This window comes from Cavia porcellus, unplaced genomic scaffold (genome assembly GCF_034190915.1).
Source record: "Cavia porcellus strain 051 isolate PalLab524CR breed Dunkin Hartley unplaced genomic scaffold, mCavPor4.1 scaffold_11, whole genome shotgun sequence".
NCBI lineage: Eukaryota > Metazoa > Chordata > Mammalia > Rodentia > Caviidae > Cavia > Cavia porcellus.
Genome location: NW_026947494.1, coordinates 37,573,142 through 37,594,748, shown reverse-complemented (window position 1 = coordinate 37,594,748; position 21,607 = coordinate 37,573,142). Strand labels below are relative to the sequence as shown.

Sequence of the window (21,607 nt, the reverse complement as noted above, 5' to 3'; positions counted from 1 at the left end):
TAACAGGTTTTCAGATTAATATTCAACTTGTTTTAATCTAGGCACTCAAGTACTTCTGAGAGCTTTCTTCTTTCTCAACAGAAACAGTGATCAAAACTAATGCTGATAACCTTAATTCATCAGGAAAAACATTAAATTTTGCTTACTAATCTCTATGAAAACAACAAATGAGAAACTTTAAAGATTTAGGTTCCAAATTCCTTTTTTCAATAATAAAATCTGAGTTCTAGACAACTGTAACTAGACCTTTATGGAAGTTAATCTCTTTGTGTTCACAAAATGATATGCTTCCCTAAAACGCCTTTGAGTCTAACAATTAAGTGTTTAAGTTAAAACATGGAGAAAAGTATTTAAAATGGCAGTTGCTGTTGTCAGTTTAATTCACTAAGGCCTAATGGTAAGGAAAGAGAGGGTTTTGAACACCAAATTGATCATGTCCAAAGTGGTCATTCATCAGTTTATGTATTTCTCCGAAGTGCACTTTCAACACTTATATTATATAATGGGGGGGGGGGGTCCCTGGGGATTTAGCTCAGCGGCATAAGCGCCTGCCTTGTAAGCAGGCAGTCGTGAGTTCGATCCCCAGTAATGGTAAAAAGGAAAAAGACAAAAAAAAAAAAAAAATATGTATATATAATATATAATGGTTACTTTTGGTATACTTTGTGAAGATTACTTGCAATATTAAGGGCATTAAAAATATATGATACGAGTCACACAAGTATTATTATGCTCTCTTTCTTTAAATTTATTCTACAGCAAATGATGTTTTTCTTAATGAAGAATAAATATCATTGTAATCAAGGACCTCAAGCCCTACATACAGCCTTTTCAATCCAGTGCATGTTTCCGGCCCCATTCTCACAATCATGATGAAAAATAGACATGAGCATACAGTATTTTGACATTCACTTTTACTTCATTTTCACTTTATCTGGACATGGGGTTAATCCACTTCAAATTTTGCAAATGTGACTGTATGATCAAAAATAATCTATATTTAATAAATAGTCATATTTACCTTAGTAAGCCAGTCATCAGGCTCACTATTCATTAATCCACTTTTTTCTTTTTTTTTTTTTTTGTCTTTTGCATTTTTATCAGTACCAGGGATCGAACTCATGCTTCGATCCTGCTTTCAAGGCAGGCGCTTATGCCGCTGAGCTAAATCCCCAGCCCCTAATCCACTTTTTTCATTCAGTGATTATACAGGAGCATATGTTAATCACTGTGATTATTATGGTCCTGTGAGAAAAATGCACTATGAGGAATGTAAAACCCACAGTGAGTCTTAACAGAAGGCCAAATCCGAAAGCCACAGGGTCTCATCCTGCTGGGGGTGGCTCATAACCCATGGAGCATAGAGTGTAAATGGGATAGTAACCTGGAAGGTGCCATAGATTATCCTACACTAGGACTTAATAGATCAGTTTTGGACTTTGACAAGAAGTCATGAGGAAGAGATTTAGTTTAGAGAAGTTGGAATTCATATATTTCATTATACAAAGCATGATCTGTTTCTGAACATTGACTAAAACTATCGATTGTATTGTAATCTAATTTGAATTAAAACCTTCAGAGAAAAACAGCAGACATAACTGATTCTAAATTCATAGTTTGTGACATTTATTGAGCTGTTTCCAAGTTTAACAATAGCGCTCCTCCAACTCCCACCACCAAATCACTGGCGCTACTCAAAGAGAACCTTTAGCTGTAGCTGGAGTGACCACAAGACAGCATCCTCAAGGAAACAGAGGAATTGGCCCAAATATACGCTGAGGTCTTCCTTACCTTCATCCCCTGTGTGGCTCCTGCACTTTTCTCTGACTGGAAAGTTTCCCTAAGCGTCCCAAATGTCTACCTATTAAAATGGTACCTCTGAAAGGATCACATCAAACAATGGCTAACTTCTTCTGCAAGCCTTTTTTAGTCTTTCAATTTTTATTTTCTATTAGTACTTGTTTGCAGTATGAACTCATCACATTCCACATGGACAGTTGGTGCTATACATAACACATCGCAATGCTTTCTTCACCCTCTTCCCCTCTCCTACCTTGCCCTTAACTGCATCTCTTGGTCCCTTTCCCATATGCACAGGATCTAGATATCTTTACTATTTAAAGCCATGACAGCACATTTATCTCTCACAGAGCACTTTGTATATTTTCTTTGTATTATAGTTAATTATTTGTGTCCTCATCTTACTCAGCTTTAGACTGCTTGCATGCAAAGATTACATCATTCTGTTGCTGTTATTATGTTGTTGTTCAAAATCAAATACTTTTATTGTTAAGTGATATGGATTTAGACATTGTCATACAATCAACAACAATAACTTCTCAGGCTTAGACAAAGAATATCTATCTAGAAACTGTGCATAAAGATTGTGTCTTGTTTGTCTTTGCATCCTTCATGGTGAAAGCTAACAGCAAACCTTCACACATTTACTCACTCCCTAAAATTCTAATCTATCTTAGTATTCTGCTTATACAGAAAAAGAGCATAAGGTTTTGCGTTTATTTTTTACTACCACTCTTTTCCTGTATATATTCATCTATATTTTAAAAAGTTGTATTTAGTTTTGTTTTCCTTCCCTGCTCATGGAAAAATACTGACGAAGAAAGGGAACATCCAGGCCGATGACTGATTTGTCCTGATAGCACCAAAACTAGTCCTCTTGGCCCACCATGACTGATGGAACCAAACAAGTCAGAGGGTCCCTTCTGGAGGACAAATGGAAACTCAAAAACAGAAATCTAGAAAATACAATTTTGAATGCCAACCTCTTGCATTTATTGCCTAATTCCTCAAAATATAACCACTGCTAACAATTATATACTGATACTCTGCGAGTTAAAAAAGAAAGATGATTTACTTAGAAATTATGGGTTTTAATTTATTTGCATTTGTAGTTCAGCAAGTTGCAAAATTCTCCCCACTGCCATGGTAATGGTACCTCAGTAGGCAGCATCTGCTAAGTCTATTGATAGGAGACAATTTTGTCACTAACGCTTTTATAATGTATTGATTGTCAAATTTTATTAAGTTTTAAAACTCAAAATAAAACACAAATTGCTATCAATTACTTACATATGCTAAATATTGCTTTTTTAACGTATGCTTTATACATTTTATTATATATTTATGAATATATATTTTAAATTACATATATATTTTAATAAAGAATTTCCTATTTGTTAAAATCTGTAGAATCTGTACAGGAAGATTTCTGACCTGAGTCTGTAACTTCTAGTTTAATGTTGCACAGCTTTCTCTCCCTTGTTCCCTAATCTTGGTTAATAATCAGAATTTCCTGATTTTTCTGAAAACACCATCATGTAGCACCTTACTGGTTTTGTTCATGTCTTGCTTCCCTTTTCCTGGAGACTTTTGACTTGCCCTTAAAACTCATCTCAGCTGTCTCAGGGATGAGCCTGCCTGGGAGCCCTACCCAGCTAGGAGCTCCTTGCTTTTCTCCACAGTGCCTCTGACCTCATCTTGACTCCTCCTATCACATAGTATGTTTTATGGTGCTTCTCTCTGCATTTGTCTTTTTTCCCAGTAGAACACAGACTTTTCTAGAAAAGAGTTACAACTTATCTGGCTTTGTATTTCCAGCTCTTAAAATAATGCCCTTTTCCTACTATATCTCTCAAGTGTTTGAACTACACTGTCCAGATGCCCTTAAATAGATTTACAATACCACCTGGCATATTCATCTTTTGAGGGCTAACAAAACTGAAATGATTATAACTAAATATAAATCATAGAATTTCACTATGAGAATATGTCTTTTAATTTACAAAATATCTGAATTGGCTGAATGAGAAATATACTTTATATTCCCTTTTATTGATGCTATAATTTTCAGGTGTTACTTGTGTTTTTATATCTGAAATAATTGTAGATTGAGTCATATAAGTTACATGAAACACATGGCACTCTAGAATTACCCTCACTCCCTTTGTTCCAGGCTGCTCTTTCAGAAAGAATGGAACCTTACATCACAGTATACACAGATGAAAAATAAGCTATCGATTTAACAATTTCCAAGCAATGTAATAGCATTCACTTCCCAAAATGAGTTTATAGGCACACTTGATCATATCCATCAAAGATGCAAAATGAAAAATGGAGAATCCCCTCATGAAAATCAGAGAATCAGAGAATCCCTGTAGTATCATTACTTGAGGTCACTTTCACGCTCACAGATTTTATAATAAATGCAGTCTTTATTACTCATAAGAGCATTTCAGTTTATAATATAACTAACAGGTAGTGCACCAAAAATTGTTTTTGAATTCAAAAACATTAAATTTTGCAGATAGTCCTTTCTATTTTGAATCACTACTAAACTTTTTCAAGTTTGAGAAGACAGGCATATTTGTTCTTATGTGAACATAACAATGTACACATGTATGATATATTAAATAGTACCTCATGAATATGTACAAATCTTATATATCAATCATAAAAATAAGGAGCTTAGTAGGCAAACAAATCTTTTTGAGTTAGCCTTGTGTATAAAGTAGAAAAAATAATTGATTATTCTTTGAATACTGAGTTCCTATTTAAGAAACAGAGAAAAACTGTGAGCTAAGTAAACTTTTCCTTCCTTAATTTTGGTTGTCAGATATTTTGTCTCAGCAAGGAGAGAAAAATAACCAACACAGAATTTGGTAACAGAGAAATGGAGTCATTGCTGTGACTATACCTAGCCACGTGGTTCAAGAGCATTTTTGGCTTGTAGGGAGAGTTTGAACAAAAAGGTTTAGAAATTTCACCTGAAGGAATAGAGCTGGAATGCCTTAAGCTGTTCTGTATGGGTGATTATGGTCAGAGCTCTGAAGACTAGAAGGCTGATAGAAATCTTCCAGGTAAAGACCAGGTTCAGGAGCTTTTTGCTGAGAAAAACATCCAATAGGATGCTGGATTCCAGATAATATGGCTTGGCAGAAAGTTTTTCTGCATTTTGCTGGTATCCAGAGATTTTGCCTGAAACTGATATTAAGGTATGGCAGAGTAATTAATCAAGCAGAAAAAATTTCAAGGCAGTCAAATGTTGAAGCTGTGGCATGGCTATTGTTGGGGGCTCTTAGCCAGATCTATGTTGAGAATCAAAGCAAAGAACCCAGCAGGATGATTTAAAACATTGTGAGTTTGGCCAAGAAGGAAGTTCTAGTAATGCTGTGGACTACCAAGATAGAGCTGAGAGAATCTCCATTGCTGAGAAGGAACAGGATAAAATGAAAGATGGCCTGAGGGGATCACAAGAACCAGAAAGTCTCCACCCATTGCATCCTCAAAACTACAGCAATAAAAGGTTTTACTTTGAAGAGAAAGCCACAGAACACCATGTTCCAAAATGGCAGTGACTGTACCAGGTTTAAGAAAACAACAATTCAGCACAGAGAATTTATTCCTCAGAATCAGGTTCAGAGTGCTTAGAGATCCAGGCATTCCACTCCTACAGCTGAGAGAGAAGAAAGCCAGGCTACTGTTCCAGCTGGCTGTGGACCTTGGCATCATCTATGTGACACTGGTTTTAGGTGCATGTGGAATGCAAGCTATTAAGAAGGCTGCCATCCAGATTTCAGAAGAAGGCCTAGGAACCCAGGCAGTGTCCTCCTGGGAGTGAAATATGTGAAGCTGTAAGGGTGAATCCAAAGGTGCAGTGGAGACCCCAGAAATCTAGAGAATCCAAGAACATGAATCATCTGAGGAAACCTGCAAGGAGAAAGAAAAGTGGACCCAAGGAAGGGGTCATGGGAGCTACAATCACTAGCAGTGTCTTAGCAGTAGAGTCCCCAATCCCTTTGGCGCTCACAACTTGCCACAGAATATCTCAGATGTTGCACATGAAACTACAGGACTTAATGTTTGGCCTCCTGAATTTTGGACATGCTTTGGTCCTATTCCATTGTTTTCTTCTCTTTGTAACTTTTGAAATAGAAATGTCTGTCTTTTTCCATAGAATGTTAGAAACACTTAACTTTCTTTTCATTTGTATGGGCTTCACAGCTAAGAGTTTGCCTTAAATGTCAGGGGAGACTTGGGAGTTGGACTTTTCAGCAATGCTAAAGCTGTTAGGACTTTGGCAACTCTTTGAGATGGACTAAATGTCTTTTATATAAAGATTGTGCATGAGACTTTGGAGGGCTATGGGCAGAATGTAATGATTTATATCTGGGTGTTCCCCCAAAGATTCATGCAGGCACAGAAGGTTGCTTTTCCAAAGGAGATAACTCTAGAATTTGTGATTGATTCATTGTCTAGTGCTGTGATTATGCATAGAGTGTTGCACCCATTCTAGGTTGGGTAGCCTACAGGGTGGAAAAGTTTTCTCTCACACTTCTCCCTTTTTGCTCTTGCTGCTTTTGCTGTCTTCCACCACCATAAACAGTTGTTCATCTGCCACACCACTCTGCCTTGGAAAGAGCTGATTACAGACTGAAACCTCCACAAACTGTGACTAAATAAACTCTTCTTTAACTTTTGGTCTTAGGTATTTTGTCTCAGTAAGAAGAAAAAAATAACTAAGACACAGTATATAAATCAGTTTCAAGTCCTATGGGTTATGCCAATAGAAATTCAGGATTTACATAGCTTGTTGAAGTTCTAAAATCTAAAACTATTTGGGAATAATTTTCCTTTAATAATAATTGAGATACTACTCTCTGGGAAAATTCAAACTGTGAAGCCTCTTTTATCTTCACAGAGATTATGAGGGAGATACAATTATATTGCCTTTTACAAATGAATTTGAAACATGGAACAATTCAGTGACTTTTGTGAGCATTCATTAGTAAGGCAGTACCAGAAGTCAAAACCAGATATGCTAGATCCAGAGACCACATTGTATTTGCAATGCTACTTTCTCTACTCTGGGCAAGCTTTACTAAAAGTCATGAAAGAAGAAGTAGTTTTAGTTCCTGATATCCTAACCTGAAAAGGGAGGGCTCTACAATATTAAATGCCTCGCCTATAGCTACCTAAAACCTTTTCTGTGGAAATTATCTTTGGATACACCAATCTTAAGCCTGTGTACTAGGAGGAAAAGACCTGATCTATCAGTTACTAACTCCCTCAGTTTTCTGTTCTTTGTAGGAAAAAAATTCGTATTGATTCTATTACTTCAAAGACTTTGTGGCAGTTGGGATTAGTCTTTTGGTATGTCAGAATGTCAATGTATTTGCCAAAAATGAATTTATAAGATAACTGTAGCCAAAAGATTTAGTTTATCTAAATGTCCTGTGAATAAAAAATAGTTTACCATTGTTTTTACAGATTGAAGTAAATCTGACATTATTGACATATGCTATGGATTTAATTTAATACCATAGTACAGATGTGGGCTCTGATAAGTTTTTGTGAAATCAAGGCTAAGATGAGTAGAGTTGTTTCAATATTTATGGAGTTGAAAATGCAGAGTTAGCAAAGGAAACATTTTAATTGGAACAATATTTTTCTGTACATGCTCAGAGTAAAATGGAAGGGAATCCTTTTAAAGCCTTATTACTTGTTTCCATATATTTACTGGAAATATTTGCTAGATTTTTTAAAGCAGGTTTAGTTGAAACCCTTCCTTCGTTTTTTAACCATCTTTTTATAACCATCAGCCTATACTTAATATGTTTTTATTTCACTTTCAATTAAATCTATGACTTTTTTCCATTTACCCTTTTTTATTTTATGTTTTAGGTATCCTGGAGATAACCTCAGTGGAGATTGGAGTTGTTGCCGTCAAAGCCATTAACAGCAACTATTACTTAGCCATGAACAAGAAGGGGAAACTCTATGGCTCAGTAAGTATCTGCTTCTGTTTTCAAAACCATTGCGGTGATTTACCGCAGTTTTGGACTGTTTCCTCCCAACATGAAATAGCTTTGTTATCCTTCTCTTACTAGTAAATAGAGCCACAGTGGGCTGCTCACCAGAGTCACAAAGGCTGGCAAAGCAACGCTTCCAAAAATGTCATATCCTCTGTTGTTCACCCATCAGCCTACCACACAGGTTGTTGCTGACTTTTGTCTGTGAACATTCTGAACTGCAAACCAGTTCATCTCTCACAGAAGCATCTGGTCATATTAGCACAGGAGCTGCAGATAACTTGGAGAAGAATCATTAAAAACAAAAATCTCAAATTGAGTGGAAAATCATAATTTTTTCTCTATGCATATATGTGTGTCACAGTTGAGGATAAAACTAGGGCTGTTTCGTATTTTATTAAAATCTCAAATGGGGAAACATGAAGAAATTAATTCATGGCTTGTTCAAGGAACTTTAGAACTATATTTATCTAGATAGCAGACATTAATTCAAAGTACACCTGAATATCATTAATATATATGAAAATATTGTTCCTTGAAGTAATGTCTTTATGAAGCTGGCATTCAGTCAGTGCCACGTATATATACACATCGCACCTGTCTGTGTTCAACTAGTATTTAGTATATTGAATATCACTTCTGCCTCCATGGATCAGACTCATTTAATATCAGTCCTTTTAGACTAAGATCTCATTAAAATAATGAATAGTTACTTTAGAATAAAAATTGTAGTCATTATTATAATTAAATTACAAATGGTATAGCAATTTATCCTGTTCAGGATTTTAGGAGAGATACATCAATCATATGAGCACCTAGAATATGCCAGCTATCATTTGGCATAAGAAATACACATACAGAATGAGGCTTGACTTCAAATAACTGACAATATATCTGGAAAATGTTCATAAATAAGTAATTATATTACAGAATAAATAATTATAAAAATATAAGAAAGGCCAGGATTAAACCCAAGGTAACATACATGTCAGGCAGGAACTCTAGTGATAAGCTATACCCCTGGCCTTTTTAATTTTATTTTGAGTCAGGGTCTCACTAAGTTGTGCAGACTGCTCTTGACTTGGTGATATCCTTGGCAGCCTCCTGAGCAGCTGGAATAAGTATATGCCACTGCACCCAATGTAAGTGCATTTCAGCTGGTCTCCTGTAAGGTCATTTCATGCCTCTTAACCACAATTTGAATGATGATCGTAGTAGACCAGTTTAGGAATGTGGATGTGCTTCATTGTGTCAGGCCCAGATCTTGATCAAGGGATGCAGCATGAGTCTAATTTTAAGAGTAAAATATATTTATTTAAAAATGTCACATCAAGGAGAAATAGTTACTCATAACACTCAAATGAACTGTGGCATGGAAATATTTAATATTTTTCATCACATTTCTCCACCTTGCACTCCAATACAGCTCACGAATTGTGCTTATCTTCTCTTCTTGGGCTGTAAGCTCTGCCAATTAACTTCTTTCCATATCTTCATTTAAATTGGATGGCAAGACTTTGGTTTGTCTTGAGACAGAGTCTTGCTATGTAGACCAGGTCAGTATTACATTTGCTGTCCTCCTATCTCAGCTTTCTGAGGCTTGGGATTACAGGGGTGCATCATGGTGCCTGACTGCCAAGATGCTTTCTGGGATATCACGTGGCCTTATTCTGTTTCCTCTGCAATGCTCTTACCTGATATATCTGTCATTAATGTGTTTGTATATTAATTTCTTTTCTCAATAGCCTGTGACCTTTAGAAGCAGGATCAACCTTGTCTCTTACTATGAATTCATCACCTGAAACCTCAGAAAGTACAGAATTATATAATGCATAAACCTGACACCCTCCCTATTAGCTCAACCATTAGAAAATATACTCTCCATTCCCTTCCAGCCTGACTTAGAAGAAAAACATTCTGTAACTAAAGGGTTCCTCTTTTGTGATTTTCATCACTACTAGGAGTAATGAAAAATTATGATGTGTTTAATTAAAAGAAAGATGTACGAAAATTGAATGTCCTGCTGAGAATGGAACAGCATTAACAATTCTGTATCTAAACATCTCTGTCAGTAACTCTGTATATCACATGACAACTTGTGTTATTCCTGTCTTCATTCCTTTCCTGTAATTCCCATTGATTTCATAAGCCTTTCTGGAAAATATCAATTAGACAAACACTCAGAATGACTGATTAAATGCTTATATTTCTTCTCTTTTGAATAGTTTCCTCTGTTCTTTTCTTAAAAATGTATAATTTTCCCATATTTTCCATAGCCATTCTTCAGACAATGCTTCTATTGTATTCTGATTTCTTCTTGACTGATACATTTAAATAAATTATAAAACTGAATCAAGTGGGACAGACTTTCATAGAGAATAGTAGAGTACCAGATAAATTTCATATAATTGGAGAAAGTCAAAAAAAATTTTCTAACTTCCAAAATCCTACTTTGGAACATTGCTGTAACCTAATTAAAAAAAAAACTTTAGTAATTAAGGTTTATCTACATTCTGTGAGCAAAATAGATTTCTACACCCCTCCTTCAGAGATTAAAGTTATGACACATTTGAATTATGGCCTAAATGTTAAAAACATATAAGATGAGGAGACTGATTCAAATGCACTTCATCTTAAGAGACATTGCTCAATAATTCACTTCTAGGGAGGAAAAGTAATTAAGCATACACTCATACTGTTCTATACAGTGTCATCACCAATGTAAAATTACTTAAAATATTCCCAATCCTTTTATAGTCTCTAAATTGTGACCCTTTCAAAATTTTTATATCTGTCAATGTAAAAAAATTCTGCTTTGAAAACCATATGGCTTTTAGACAGTGAAATGAATTTAAAAATCCATATTAGTTGTTTAAATTTCTTTTTTGAATATTTATTTATTTGTTAAACTCATGATCTTAATTTATCTTGTGTTCTAACTTTTAATCAACTTAGTCATCATTTGAATGTTATATTTAATTATCACTTTTTAAAAAGAGGAGCTCATAGGACTAAAAACTTTGGGAATGGAAGTTTAAATTGGTAATAGCCCATAGAAACTTGAATAAATGCCATCCGGGATTCTTAAATGTTCTAAGTTAAAGTAAATGAGCCAATAAAATCCTAAACCAAAATAAACTACAGTACCTTTGATTTGCATGGGAAAAAATGGGATCAGAAGGGCAAGAGTCCCAATTCCTCAGCTTCCTAACTACTTCAGTTTGAATATTAGGGAAGAAATATATTTCTGAAGGCAGAGTTTTGAGACAATTGAGCTTCTCTTTTGTTAATGACTCTAGAGTAAGATTCTGGAGTGAATGAGAATGAGACTTGGAACTGAACTTCCAAAAACTATTTGATAACCCGAGACAAAGCCAAAAAGCTCTGGATGTAGAATACAACTTCCCATAGTCAAAATCTCCAGGCTTAAACACTGGAGTCATTGTTACTTGCCATGTTTATAATTTCTTTGACAAAACAGTTCACAAATGAAACATTTTTCATGTCCTACTTTTCAAGCATTTTTGAGTGTAGAACAAAATCTATTAAATCTATTCCAGGTCATAGCAAGCTATAAATAATTTTTTAAAGTTGGGAAATTTGTTATTTAGAAAAGAGGAAGGCTTTCCCCCTTTTTAGTTACATAGTATTATCATGGTTTTCCTGGTAATGCAATGTGTCTTTGCCTTTTGAGCTACCAACTTCATGAAGAATATCATTATTCCAGTATGTGTTTACTTATTATAGACCTATAGACAGATAAATACCAAATTTCATAAGCTCATATTTCCTACAATTCCGTATTTCCTATATGAACCCTTGTCACTGTGGAAGAAAGGATATGACACTGTTCTCTATCACCAATATTGTTAATAGAATGTATGCTTCCTTTTTTTTTTGTACTGGGAATAAAACTCATGACCTCTTGCTTACCAATCAGGTGCTGTGCCACTGAGCTCTATCCCTGGTGTATATATACTTCATAACAATCATTATAGGCACTTAAACCATGATATATTCAAAGCAGACCCTTTAGAAAGATCTAAGTGAATATGATGGTTAATTAAAGTGATTCATGTGCTTTCAAGCAAAGAATATGTTTTGTACTTATAAGTTTTATTTTTCTATTGTTGACATTTGCTTTAAGTGCACAACTTTTGTGAAAATGGCAGTTGCCAACAAAACCATTGACTGGAGTTCTGTAGATGTCCTTTTTGTCTAATAGAATCAAGTGTTATCATAGAATAAAAGATTATTTTTTTCTTTGCAGAAAGAATTTAACAATGACTGTAAGCTGAAGGAAAGGATAGAAGAAAATGGATACAATACTTATGCATCCTTTAACTGGCAGCACAATGGCAGGCAGATGTATGTCGCATTGAATGGAAAAGGAGCTCCCAGAAGAGGACAAAAAACCCGAAGGAAAAACACCTCGGCTCACTTTCTTCCAATGGTGGTACACTCATAGAAGACAGCATGTTCACGGATGCAATAGAACCAAAGGCTTTTGACCAGGAATAATGATATTCTTCCTGAAGATGGTAGCTCAAAAGGCAAAGACACATTGCAGATGTCTGCTTGCTTAAAAGAAAGAAAACCTTTGGAAGTTTTGTGTACTTGTGGCTGACATATGCTATTCTTTTCACTAGCTCTGTGTCATGCATTATAACCAAGATATAGGCAGATGAAGTGGGATGGAAGTTATTCCCAAGAGAAGAGCATTGTGGCTGGGCTTCTTAAATTTTTTTGTTTTTGAACCTCTGAGATAGAACTCAAAGGACATGGAACAATCTGTTGAGTGATCTTCGGGAAAGTTATTTATGGAACACGTACTCATATCAAAGACTTTCATTGCTCATTCAAACCTAATGATTCAATGAGCAATAAGACACGCAAGCATTTACTGGAAAGCACTTGGGTCAGATCATATGTGCAACCAAAGGAGCATTGAGTGTGGCACATGGAAGAATTGGATAGGATTTAAAAACATAAACATGTTAGTATGAGACTGTTCTAACAATACAAATAGTATGATATGCTTGTGCATTCTTCCTTCATCCTTTTCTATTTCTTTCTAAGTTATTTATTTAATAGGATGTTAAATATCTTTTGGGGTTTAAAAGAGTATCGCCAGCAACTTCCTTCTGATTTACATTCTCTTTTTCTTGAGCACACCACATGCATGTTCATGACAAAGTGTTTTTGAAACTTGGCAAACACTTCAAAACTAGGAGATGAGATTGGGGAAGCAGTATGAGTGCCCCATGTGCTATCAGCTGATTTATTTGCACTTGTGCGATGAGAACCATCAGTAATGAATAAGGCAGTAGTCTGCCATGGCTTGAGAGATGTCTGCCATCATTTAAAAACATATATTACTCCTGAGGCTTCCTTTCCTATGAAATAGACCAGAAAGCCAAATTCTTCTCTTTGAATACATTAAATCATTTCCAGGAATATGCAAAAAGAAGAAAAATTAATTGTTAAGTAGCCTAGCCTTGTTATTTACTAATCATTTCTTACCCTATGTCACAGTGCTTAAATGATTAAAGGCTGTCTGCATACATTCTGTATAAGAACCCTTTGTAAGTCCCCTAAAGGAATCATCACTAATTAGATATGAAGTGCAACTCTCCTAGGGGCTTAGAGCAAATATGTCCTGGTATATGTGTAATCATATATTGAGACCTGTTCAAGCTATTATGATCTAGTCTTTTCAAAACCAAATAAACCTTATTTTCTGTAAATTTAAAGAGCTTTAGAATGTTCCATGATGTAAGCATTTCAAAATTGATTTTGTTAGAGCAGGTATAAAAATAGTACATACAAAGTAAGTTTACCAGTCATCAACACATTGTAATCCACTAAATACATACGTAAGTCTTATTTGCAGTGTCTGTAGTGATTATAAAAATGTAGAAAAATATTTTTGTTCTAAATACTTTAAGTAATGAGACTATATCGATGCTGCAGTTTTATCTTCATATTTCTTGTTTTGAAAAAGTCTGTTTATTTTTCTTGTTTGAGCACAGTGTTTTGGTATAAGGAAAAGACAAACCACTGTGTCCTTTTATTGAAGTTTAAACTCTGGAAAGGATGGTGTTTTTTGATTCTCTTATAACTTATTCGTGTTGATGCTTAAACAGAACTTCCAGTTGATCTGTAATTTAAAAATTTGTCTTATTAAGACTAGTTCCCATAAAATAATCCAATAAATGATCACATTTCATGATTCCTTTAAAAAGTTGGCATTTCAAAAGAAATACATGTGAGACACAGTTGTTTGGCTTATGGCTAAATTTGTATTTCATAACACTTTGCTTTCAACTTTTTTGACAAATAGGTTTCTAAAAATGTTTAATTTTCTGTGGTTGAAATATGTACCTTAAATTTTAATTGGTAACTGAATCTGAGAGCTATAATGTAATGCATTCCTTTGAAAACCAGATATCTTTTTTCTTTTCTTTTAATATAATAATTGTACCTGACACATGAACATAGACCACCCACAACCAAAATTAAATGTTTGGTGAGACAAATATGGTATTAGATGACCACAGTAACGGCAAATAGGGCACAAACTGGGTTCTTATTTCACATAGCCTCTTAGATTACCAAAGAGACTATGTGTAAACAGTCATCATTACAGTACTCAAGACACTAAAACAGCTTCTAGCAAAATGTATCAGAGCTTGCAGAATCCAAAAATAGAAAGCATCTCTTCCCCTCCTCCATGTCCCTCCTCCGTACACATCCTAGTAGCGATTAAGACAGACACAGTTTGGTAAGGAGTAACGAGTTTCTTCTGTATTTTAAAAAAGGCCTTTTGGCTGACTATTGATATAGAATTCTGGTCCCCTTTGCAACTACTGAAGGAAAAGAAGTTTCATTTCTGAATGTTGTAGGCTTAAAAAAGTAGAGATTTCGGAGGTTTTGCCTCTGTGGGAAGTATAAGCTCTGGCTCACAACGTTAAGATGCATCAGCCACAAATACATGTCCCTGAGTGCTGGTTCTGAGGAGACTCCTCCTAAAGATGCAGAATCACTCCCTCCTCCTACCTCCCGAAAGGCTGAACAGTGTATAGTATGTTACATTTAAATAAAAACAATAAAAATGCTGGGTAAAGAAAATAAAACTATTGTCCTTGTTTGTTTTATTAGCCTAAAACTCTACCTGGTATTAAAGAGAAAAGCTGGAGGGCTGTATGCATGGCAGGATGTGGTTAAATACCCCACAGCCCCAAACAACAACAGAAAAAAAAAAAATTACTCAAACATTTATAAGGTTTCTTTAATGTTTTACATGTGTGAGTCGGCTATCCTTACTCTAATAACAACCAAATGCTTTCTATTTTCCTAAGTATTCAGGTCCACCTAGTTTACACAGTGGATAAAAAAGAATGAATTGAAAACAAGGATGGCTTGTGAAACAATGAAAGACTTCTGGAGGAAAGCCAGGAGGCTGCAAAATTTGATTTCAAGGAGATGGAATAGGCCAATGAATTTGATTTGAAAAGTAGGGAGAAAAAAGTACATAATAATGCAAGTTGGTTCCAGGGCTTCAAGCAAGCTCATGGGCACAATTTAAATTCTAGTAGTTTGAATGCTTTTAATTCAGGATTTATGACTATTCAATAAAGTAACATAAATGTTTTCCTATCAGTAAGTCTTCAGCTGGTCCAAACTTGTTTTAATAAAGAAATATGCAGGAAGTTTGAAATACTGAAGAGAAGATATCTGGTACATTAGCATACCACAAATACATGCAAGCAAATACCATATTAAGCAAATACCATATTAAATAAAAGTTTTATTGTTGTTTCACTAGACAGGATTTTTGCAGTTTAAACTGTGCTGTAAGAAGAAAAAAAGACATTATTGTGAAAAATTGCTAGGGGGTGGGGAGCTTGGAGACAACTCTTGAGTTCTACCAGAAATGAAAAATGAAAAAACTAAAACCTGTTTCCTCTCAGATTCTCATATCCTCTTATCTCAGATTGACTTTACACCTGCCAACCCGAAATGCCATTTCTTTCTCAAGAGTTGAAAATGAGAGAATACTAGGTGTGGCTCTTACTGATCAGGTTTGGGTGACACACTAACCACTAGACCCACCGGTATGACAAGGGGCTTCAGCACATAAAGAGTCAGCCTTCACTCACACGGCCACAAAGATTCAGGGTGTAGAATTTGCCAATGATATAGTTGGAAATAGTTAAGAACTGTGCATCAAAGGAAAAGATTAGTGACAAATAAAAGATGGAATGATTGTTAGCTATATTCCAGAGAGATAATGACATTTTTCAGCCCTATTTTTTACCAGTTCCAATGATTCTTCATCTTTGTCCAAATCACAGAAATTTTAATAGCTCGTTCTTTCATGCATTTAGAATAAAACATTATACTTATTTTATTTTGTATAAAGCCAAAGTAAGACCATAAATATAGGCAGCCTTACCGTTGCACTCCAAAACTGATAGAATGATTGTTGGGATACAGACCAAATTTTCATGGAAGAACAGCTGACTATCTACCAAACACAAACTTGTACTGCAGCTTGATGTTCTAAATATTTCTTATCCCAGGAATATGTGCTAGCATTTTCAAGTATACCAACATGTAGAAAAAACTGAAACCCTAATGCCATTCACTTTTAACTGTAAAATAAAAAGAAAAGAAAAAATGAGCTTTATGTCTTTATGATATGAAACAAAAGCAAAATTCAAAATCTGCATTTCTCTTTCCTTGGAAGTGAATAATCTACTGAAAACACATTTATAAACACCATTTAAAATGGAATAATCATGATCAAACTAATGAAATCAAAGGTCTCACTCCCAAGTGGATAATAATAAGTATTTCCATGAGCCTGCACCATGATAGCAGCTAAGGGCGATGTTTTCATACTCAGAGAAAAGCCATATGCCAACCACACATGCATGTGGTGCATATTATTTTACACATTTTATTATGCTCCACAAAAAAGCCTATGTTCATTTTTAAATGTAAGCAATTGCATCCTGTAGAGATGAGCACAGAAAATTAAGAATCAAAATACCCCATGTTCCTCATTACAACTTTAAATTGAACATATGCCTTTGTGCAATTCAGGCAGTGACCCCAGCTGTATAGTAAGGAACTACAGTGTGGCCTAAGCACTCCTAAAGTTTGGTTTTAATTACCTTATACACATCTTAAATGTCTAAGTCATCTTACAATTTTCTAAATTATTCAGTTATCATTTCTGTGGTCAATTTAAGCTGCTGACAATGCAAATATTCTCAGAAAGGTCTTTCAAGGAAAAGTAAATTAAAGCCAGGGTTTCATGAGGTATTACACATTTTGAAAAGTATGCTTTTTATGGCTGTAGTAAGCATCAGAGTTAAGGGTTGCATCAATTGATTCAATATTAAAAATATTTTACTATCTGGTATGTAAATACCAGACTTTTTTTTTCAGTGAAATAAAACAATATGTTAAGACTTCAGACTCATTTAAACCAGCATCAGTGGAAATTATATAAGAAACCTATCTGTAGGGAATTTTCCAACTGAGAAGTGCTGAAAGATGGCATTACAATTAGGTGTGTTGGTGCACAACTGTTATTGTAGCACTTGGGACACTGAGGCAGGAGGATTACTGCAAATTCAAAATCATCCTGGGCTACAAAATGAGCTCAAGGCCAGCCTTAATTGCATAGATAGACCCTGTCTAAAAAGACAGAAAAAAATGGCATTACATGTAGGTAACTATACAAATAGCATCTTAGCTTGTTCCTGATAAATGGAATACTGTATATGAAATGCATCTTGTCGCTTGATTTTGCTCTCACATAGGAAATGAATGAAACCAAGTAGGATTTTTTGACATTGTTGAAGGTGTTTCTCTACTGAGAACTGCCATTACTGTTACATGATCCTTTCCAGTTTTTTTATTCTGTTTCTCTCCACATATATAGACATTCACTAGTGATAAAATTAATGTTTTTGATAGTTTGAACTATTCAATACTACTTAAAATCTACACAATCAGCTGGGCAAGTGGTGTACACCTGTAATCCCAGCACTTGGGAGGCTAAGTTAGGAGGATCATTACAAGTTCAAGACCAGTCTGTGATACATAGTGAGGTCAAGGCCAGCCTGAACTGCATAGTGTGACCCTGTCTCAAAAAAACAAAAATACATAGAACTTAAGCATGGGAACTGCAATGAGTTGAAGTATCTTCAACTGTGACTTTAGAAACAGGACCACTGCAGATGCAGAGTTAAAATGAGGTCAGACTAGATAGAGTAGGGTAAACTTTTAGTCCCAAATAGCTGGTGTCCTTATAAAAAAGAAATTAGATAGAGACATGCATGCAAGAAAACCTGTCTCAGTCCATTAAGGCTGCTATAGTAAAATTCCATAAATTGGGTGGCTTTTATAAATGGCAGAGAACTTTTTCATAGTTCTAGAGGATGAAAGTCTGAGTCCAAGATATCAGCATAATTGAATTCTATTGAGGACCTGCTTCATGGGTCACCTTCTCACAAGTCACACATGGAAAGATAATTACATTAGGAAGAATATTTGAACCTACAAATTTCTAATACATAAAAACATTGTTTCTGGAAATACTTCATGACAGTTCCTCTTTGTCATGGAAGCATCTTGTTTCTCCATGAATTGTGAGAGACAGTTTTGCAGAGTACATCAATCTGCGTTGGAGGTTATTTTCTTTCAGGGTTTGGAATACTTTACTCCAAGTTCTTGATTTGATGGCTTGTGTTGAGAAGTTTGTTGTGATTCTGATGGGTTTGCCTTTATAGGTGATCTGTTTATTTTCTCTGAAAAATTTTAATATTCTGTTCTTGTGTTGAATTTCTGGGATCTTGATTATTATGTGCCTGGGTGTAGATCTATTTTGGTTATAGCTGGCTGGAGTTCTGTAAGCCTCATATATCTGAATATCATTTCCTTTTCTTATGCTTGGGAAGTTTTCTTTAATTATTTCTGTAAATAGCCTTTGTATTTCATTTGTGTTTACCCCTGCTTCTTCACTCACATTTTTTATTCTTAAGTTATAGATCCTCTTGTCATCTTCCAGCCTTTGTATTGTTACTTCCTGGCTCCTTGTTATTTTTAAGAGATCTTTCCTTTCATGATCACACATTGCAAACCTGTCTTCAAGGTTTGATAGTCTATCTTTATTTTCTTTCCGCAGTTTTGCCAGCTTTTAATGTAGTTTTTAATTTATGATAACCTCTTTGAATATGTTTCATGTATTCTAGATTTTTTTATATTCCACATCAAAAGTTTCCCTCCTTTTTCTGTGCTCCTCCATTCTTTCATCTGTGTCCTCTTGAGAAGTGCTTAACATTTCCTTTATTATTTTTTTCATATCTTCCTGAACTTGTACGAATATTTCTGTTTTAAGTTCTTTTATAATTTCTCATAGATACTTCTTTAAGTCCAATGCTGCCTCTTCAGAAACTGCAGGTGGGCAACCCCCAATCTCTTCCAAGTCCACCTTTTCTGGACCAGAACTGTTTGGGTTAGAGGCTGGAGATTTCCTTTAGTTTCTTCCTCTTGTCATGTTTCTGGTTTCTTCCAGACAAGTGGATAGTGGGAGTCCCTGGCACTTCCATAAACCAGTGCAGATCTCTGGTCCATTGCTCCTCTACTTGACCGGGTCTTCCCACTGCGGCCCTTTGGCTTGCCAACCCCCAACTTCACCACAACCACACATCTTTGGATCCCAGCAGCACCTTGCACACTGTGGGACTAGCTCTGGTGAAAGCCTGTCTGGCTACAGCCTTCTGTCTATGATTTTCTTTTCTTTTTTTCACTTTAGTTTCTTCCTGGGTTGAGAGGATCCATCTCCTTCCATCTGGTCTTCTCCAGAATGCTATATTCCAGCATCTGAACTGTTTCTCTCAGAGAGGCTTTTTACTTTGCTGCTTATTGATCTGCCATCTTACCAGCTTCCCAAAAACTTAATTTTAATTGACACATACTAATTGTTGTATTTATGGTGTACAGTGTGAGATTTCAATACATTTATACAATGAATAATGATCATATTAGGACTATTGGTAGATCTATCAATTTAAACATTAAAAATTCAAAATCCTTTATACTAATATGAAGTATTCAACTAATTGTTGTTGATCAAAGCTATCCTACAGTACTATAAACATTAGAAGCTATTCCTTCAATCAGCCTGTGTTCATTAATTGGGATTTCAAAACAAGATAATAGGAATTTAAAAATGATTGTTATGTTGCACAGTGTTATCCTCAAAGTAATTTCTCAGGCTACCAGATACAGGCATGAAAGAGTGATCAAATGATTTAATTTTTCTTTGAGCAGTTTCTTTCCCTTTTACTATATCTATTGCAACTTTCAGTTCTTACTCTTTCAGTTTGTTACAGTAGTGAAACACTGTGTTCTTTACACATTACAGTCTAATTTATTTCACTTATGAGTATAATTTCTAGTTGCATCCATTTATCTACAAAAACTTTGAGTTTATTGTTTTTATAGCCAAGTATATTCCATTATCACATCCTTTTTATCCATTGTTCAGTTGATGGGCTTTTGGGTTGTTTCCAAGAATTAGCTATTACAAATTGTGCTGCTGTAAACAGAGTGCACATATATCATTGTGCATGATTGTCTTCAGTTCTTCTGGGAAAATATTCATAAGGGAAATGGCTGGGTCAGATAGAACCTCTTATCCTAGTTTTTGATACTCTCTATACTGATTTCTATAGTGGCTGTGACAGTCTACACTCCCCCAACAATGGAGAAGTATGCCTTTTCCCCTTCAACACCACCAGAAACTGTTTCTGTTTTAATATTTAGATCTTTGTTCCATTTTGATGTTAGTTTAGTGCATGGTGATAGGCATGGGTCTAGAGTAACCCTTCAGCATGTAGAAAGCCAATTTTACATTATTTATTATAGTAGCTGTCTTTCTTCCAGTGTACCTGTTTGGCCCTTTTTCAAAGATAAGTTGTCTGAGTGCATTTGTAGTTGTGTCTGTATCTTATGTTTTGTTCCATGGATCCTCAGGTCTGTTTTTTGTTTGTTTATTTGTTTGCTTTTTGCCAGTATCATGATGATTTTATTACAGCCGCTTTGTAGGATAATTTCAAGTCTGAAATTGTGATACCTACTGCCTTGCATTTGTTGTCCAGGATTGCCATTGGTTTCATATGAATTTTAGAAATATTTTCTGTAGACCTGTGAGGTATGCTAACGGTATTTGATTGGGATTGCGTTAAACCTATATAACAATTTTGGGAGTGTGGCCATTTTAACAATGTTGTTTTGTCCTATCTATGAGCAAGGGACATCTTCCTTTTTTTTTTTTTTTTTTTTTTTTTGTCTTTTTCCTTTTTATCAACTCACGACTGCCTGATTGCAAGGCAGGCGCTTATGCTGCTGAGCTAAATCCCTAGCTTCCATCTTCCCATTTTTTGAATTCCTCTTCAGTTTCTTTTTTACAAAGTACTATAATTTTCAATGCATAAATCTTTTTAATTCCTTTGTTAGACTGACTCCTAATTGTTTTATTTTTTTGATGTTATTGTGAAGGCTGTGGTGGTTTGTTGTTTGTGTAGAAGAATGCTATTGACTTTTAGTATAGATTTTGTACTCAGCAACACTACTGAATTTGCTCTTAAATCAAGAAGTCGGTTGGTGGAATTTTTGGTGTCTTCTATGCAGAGTATCATATCATCTGCAAACAATAATAGTTTAACTTCTTCCTTTCCTATCTTTGTTTCTTTTAT

The 21,607-nt window shown here is 35.1% G+C and overlaps 1 protein-coding gene across 1 annotated transcript in view; it reads left to right on the top strand.

Moving 5' to 3' along the window:
* The window catches only part of Fgf10 (fibroblast growth factor 10), a 78,181-nt gene extending 63,216 nt beyond the window's left edge, over nt 1-14,965 (top strand). The window contains exons 3-4 of the mRNA XM_003470193.5: nt 7,702-7,805; nt 12,100-14,965. Of these exons, the coding sequence (XP_003470241.1) occupies nt 7,702-7,805; nt 12,100-12,297 (302 nt within the window). The 3' untranslated portion in view covers nt 12,298-14,965. The remainder of the gene's footprint in view (nt 1-7,701; nt 7,806-12,099) is intronic.
* Nucleotides 14,966-21,607: the final 6,642 nt, after the last annotated feature.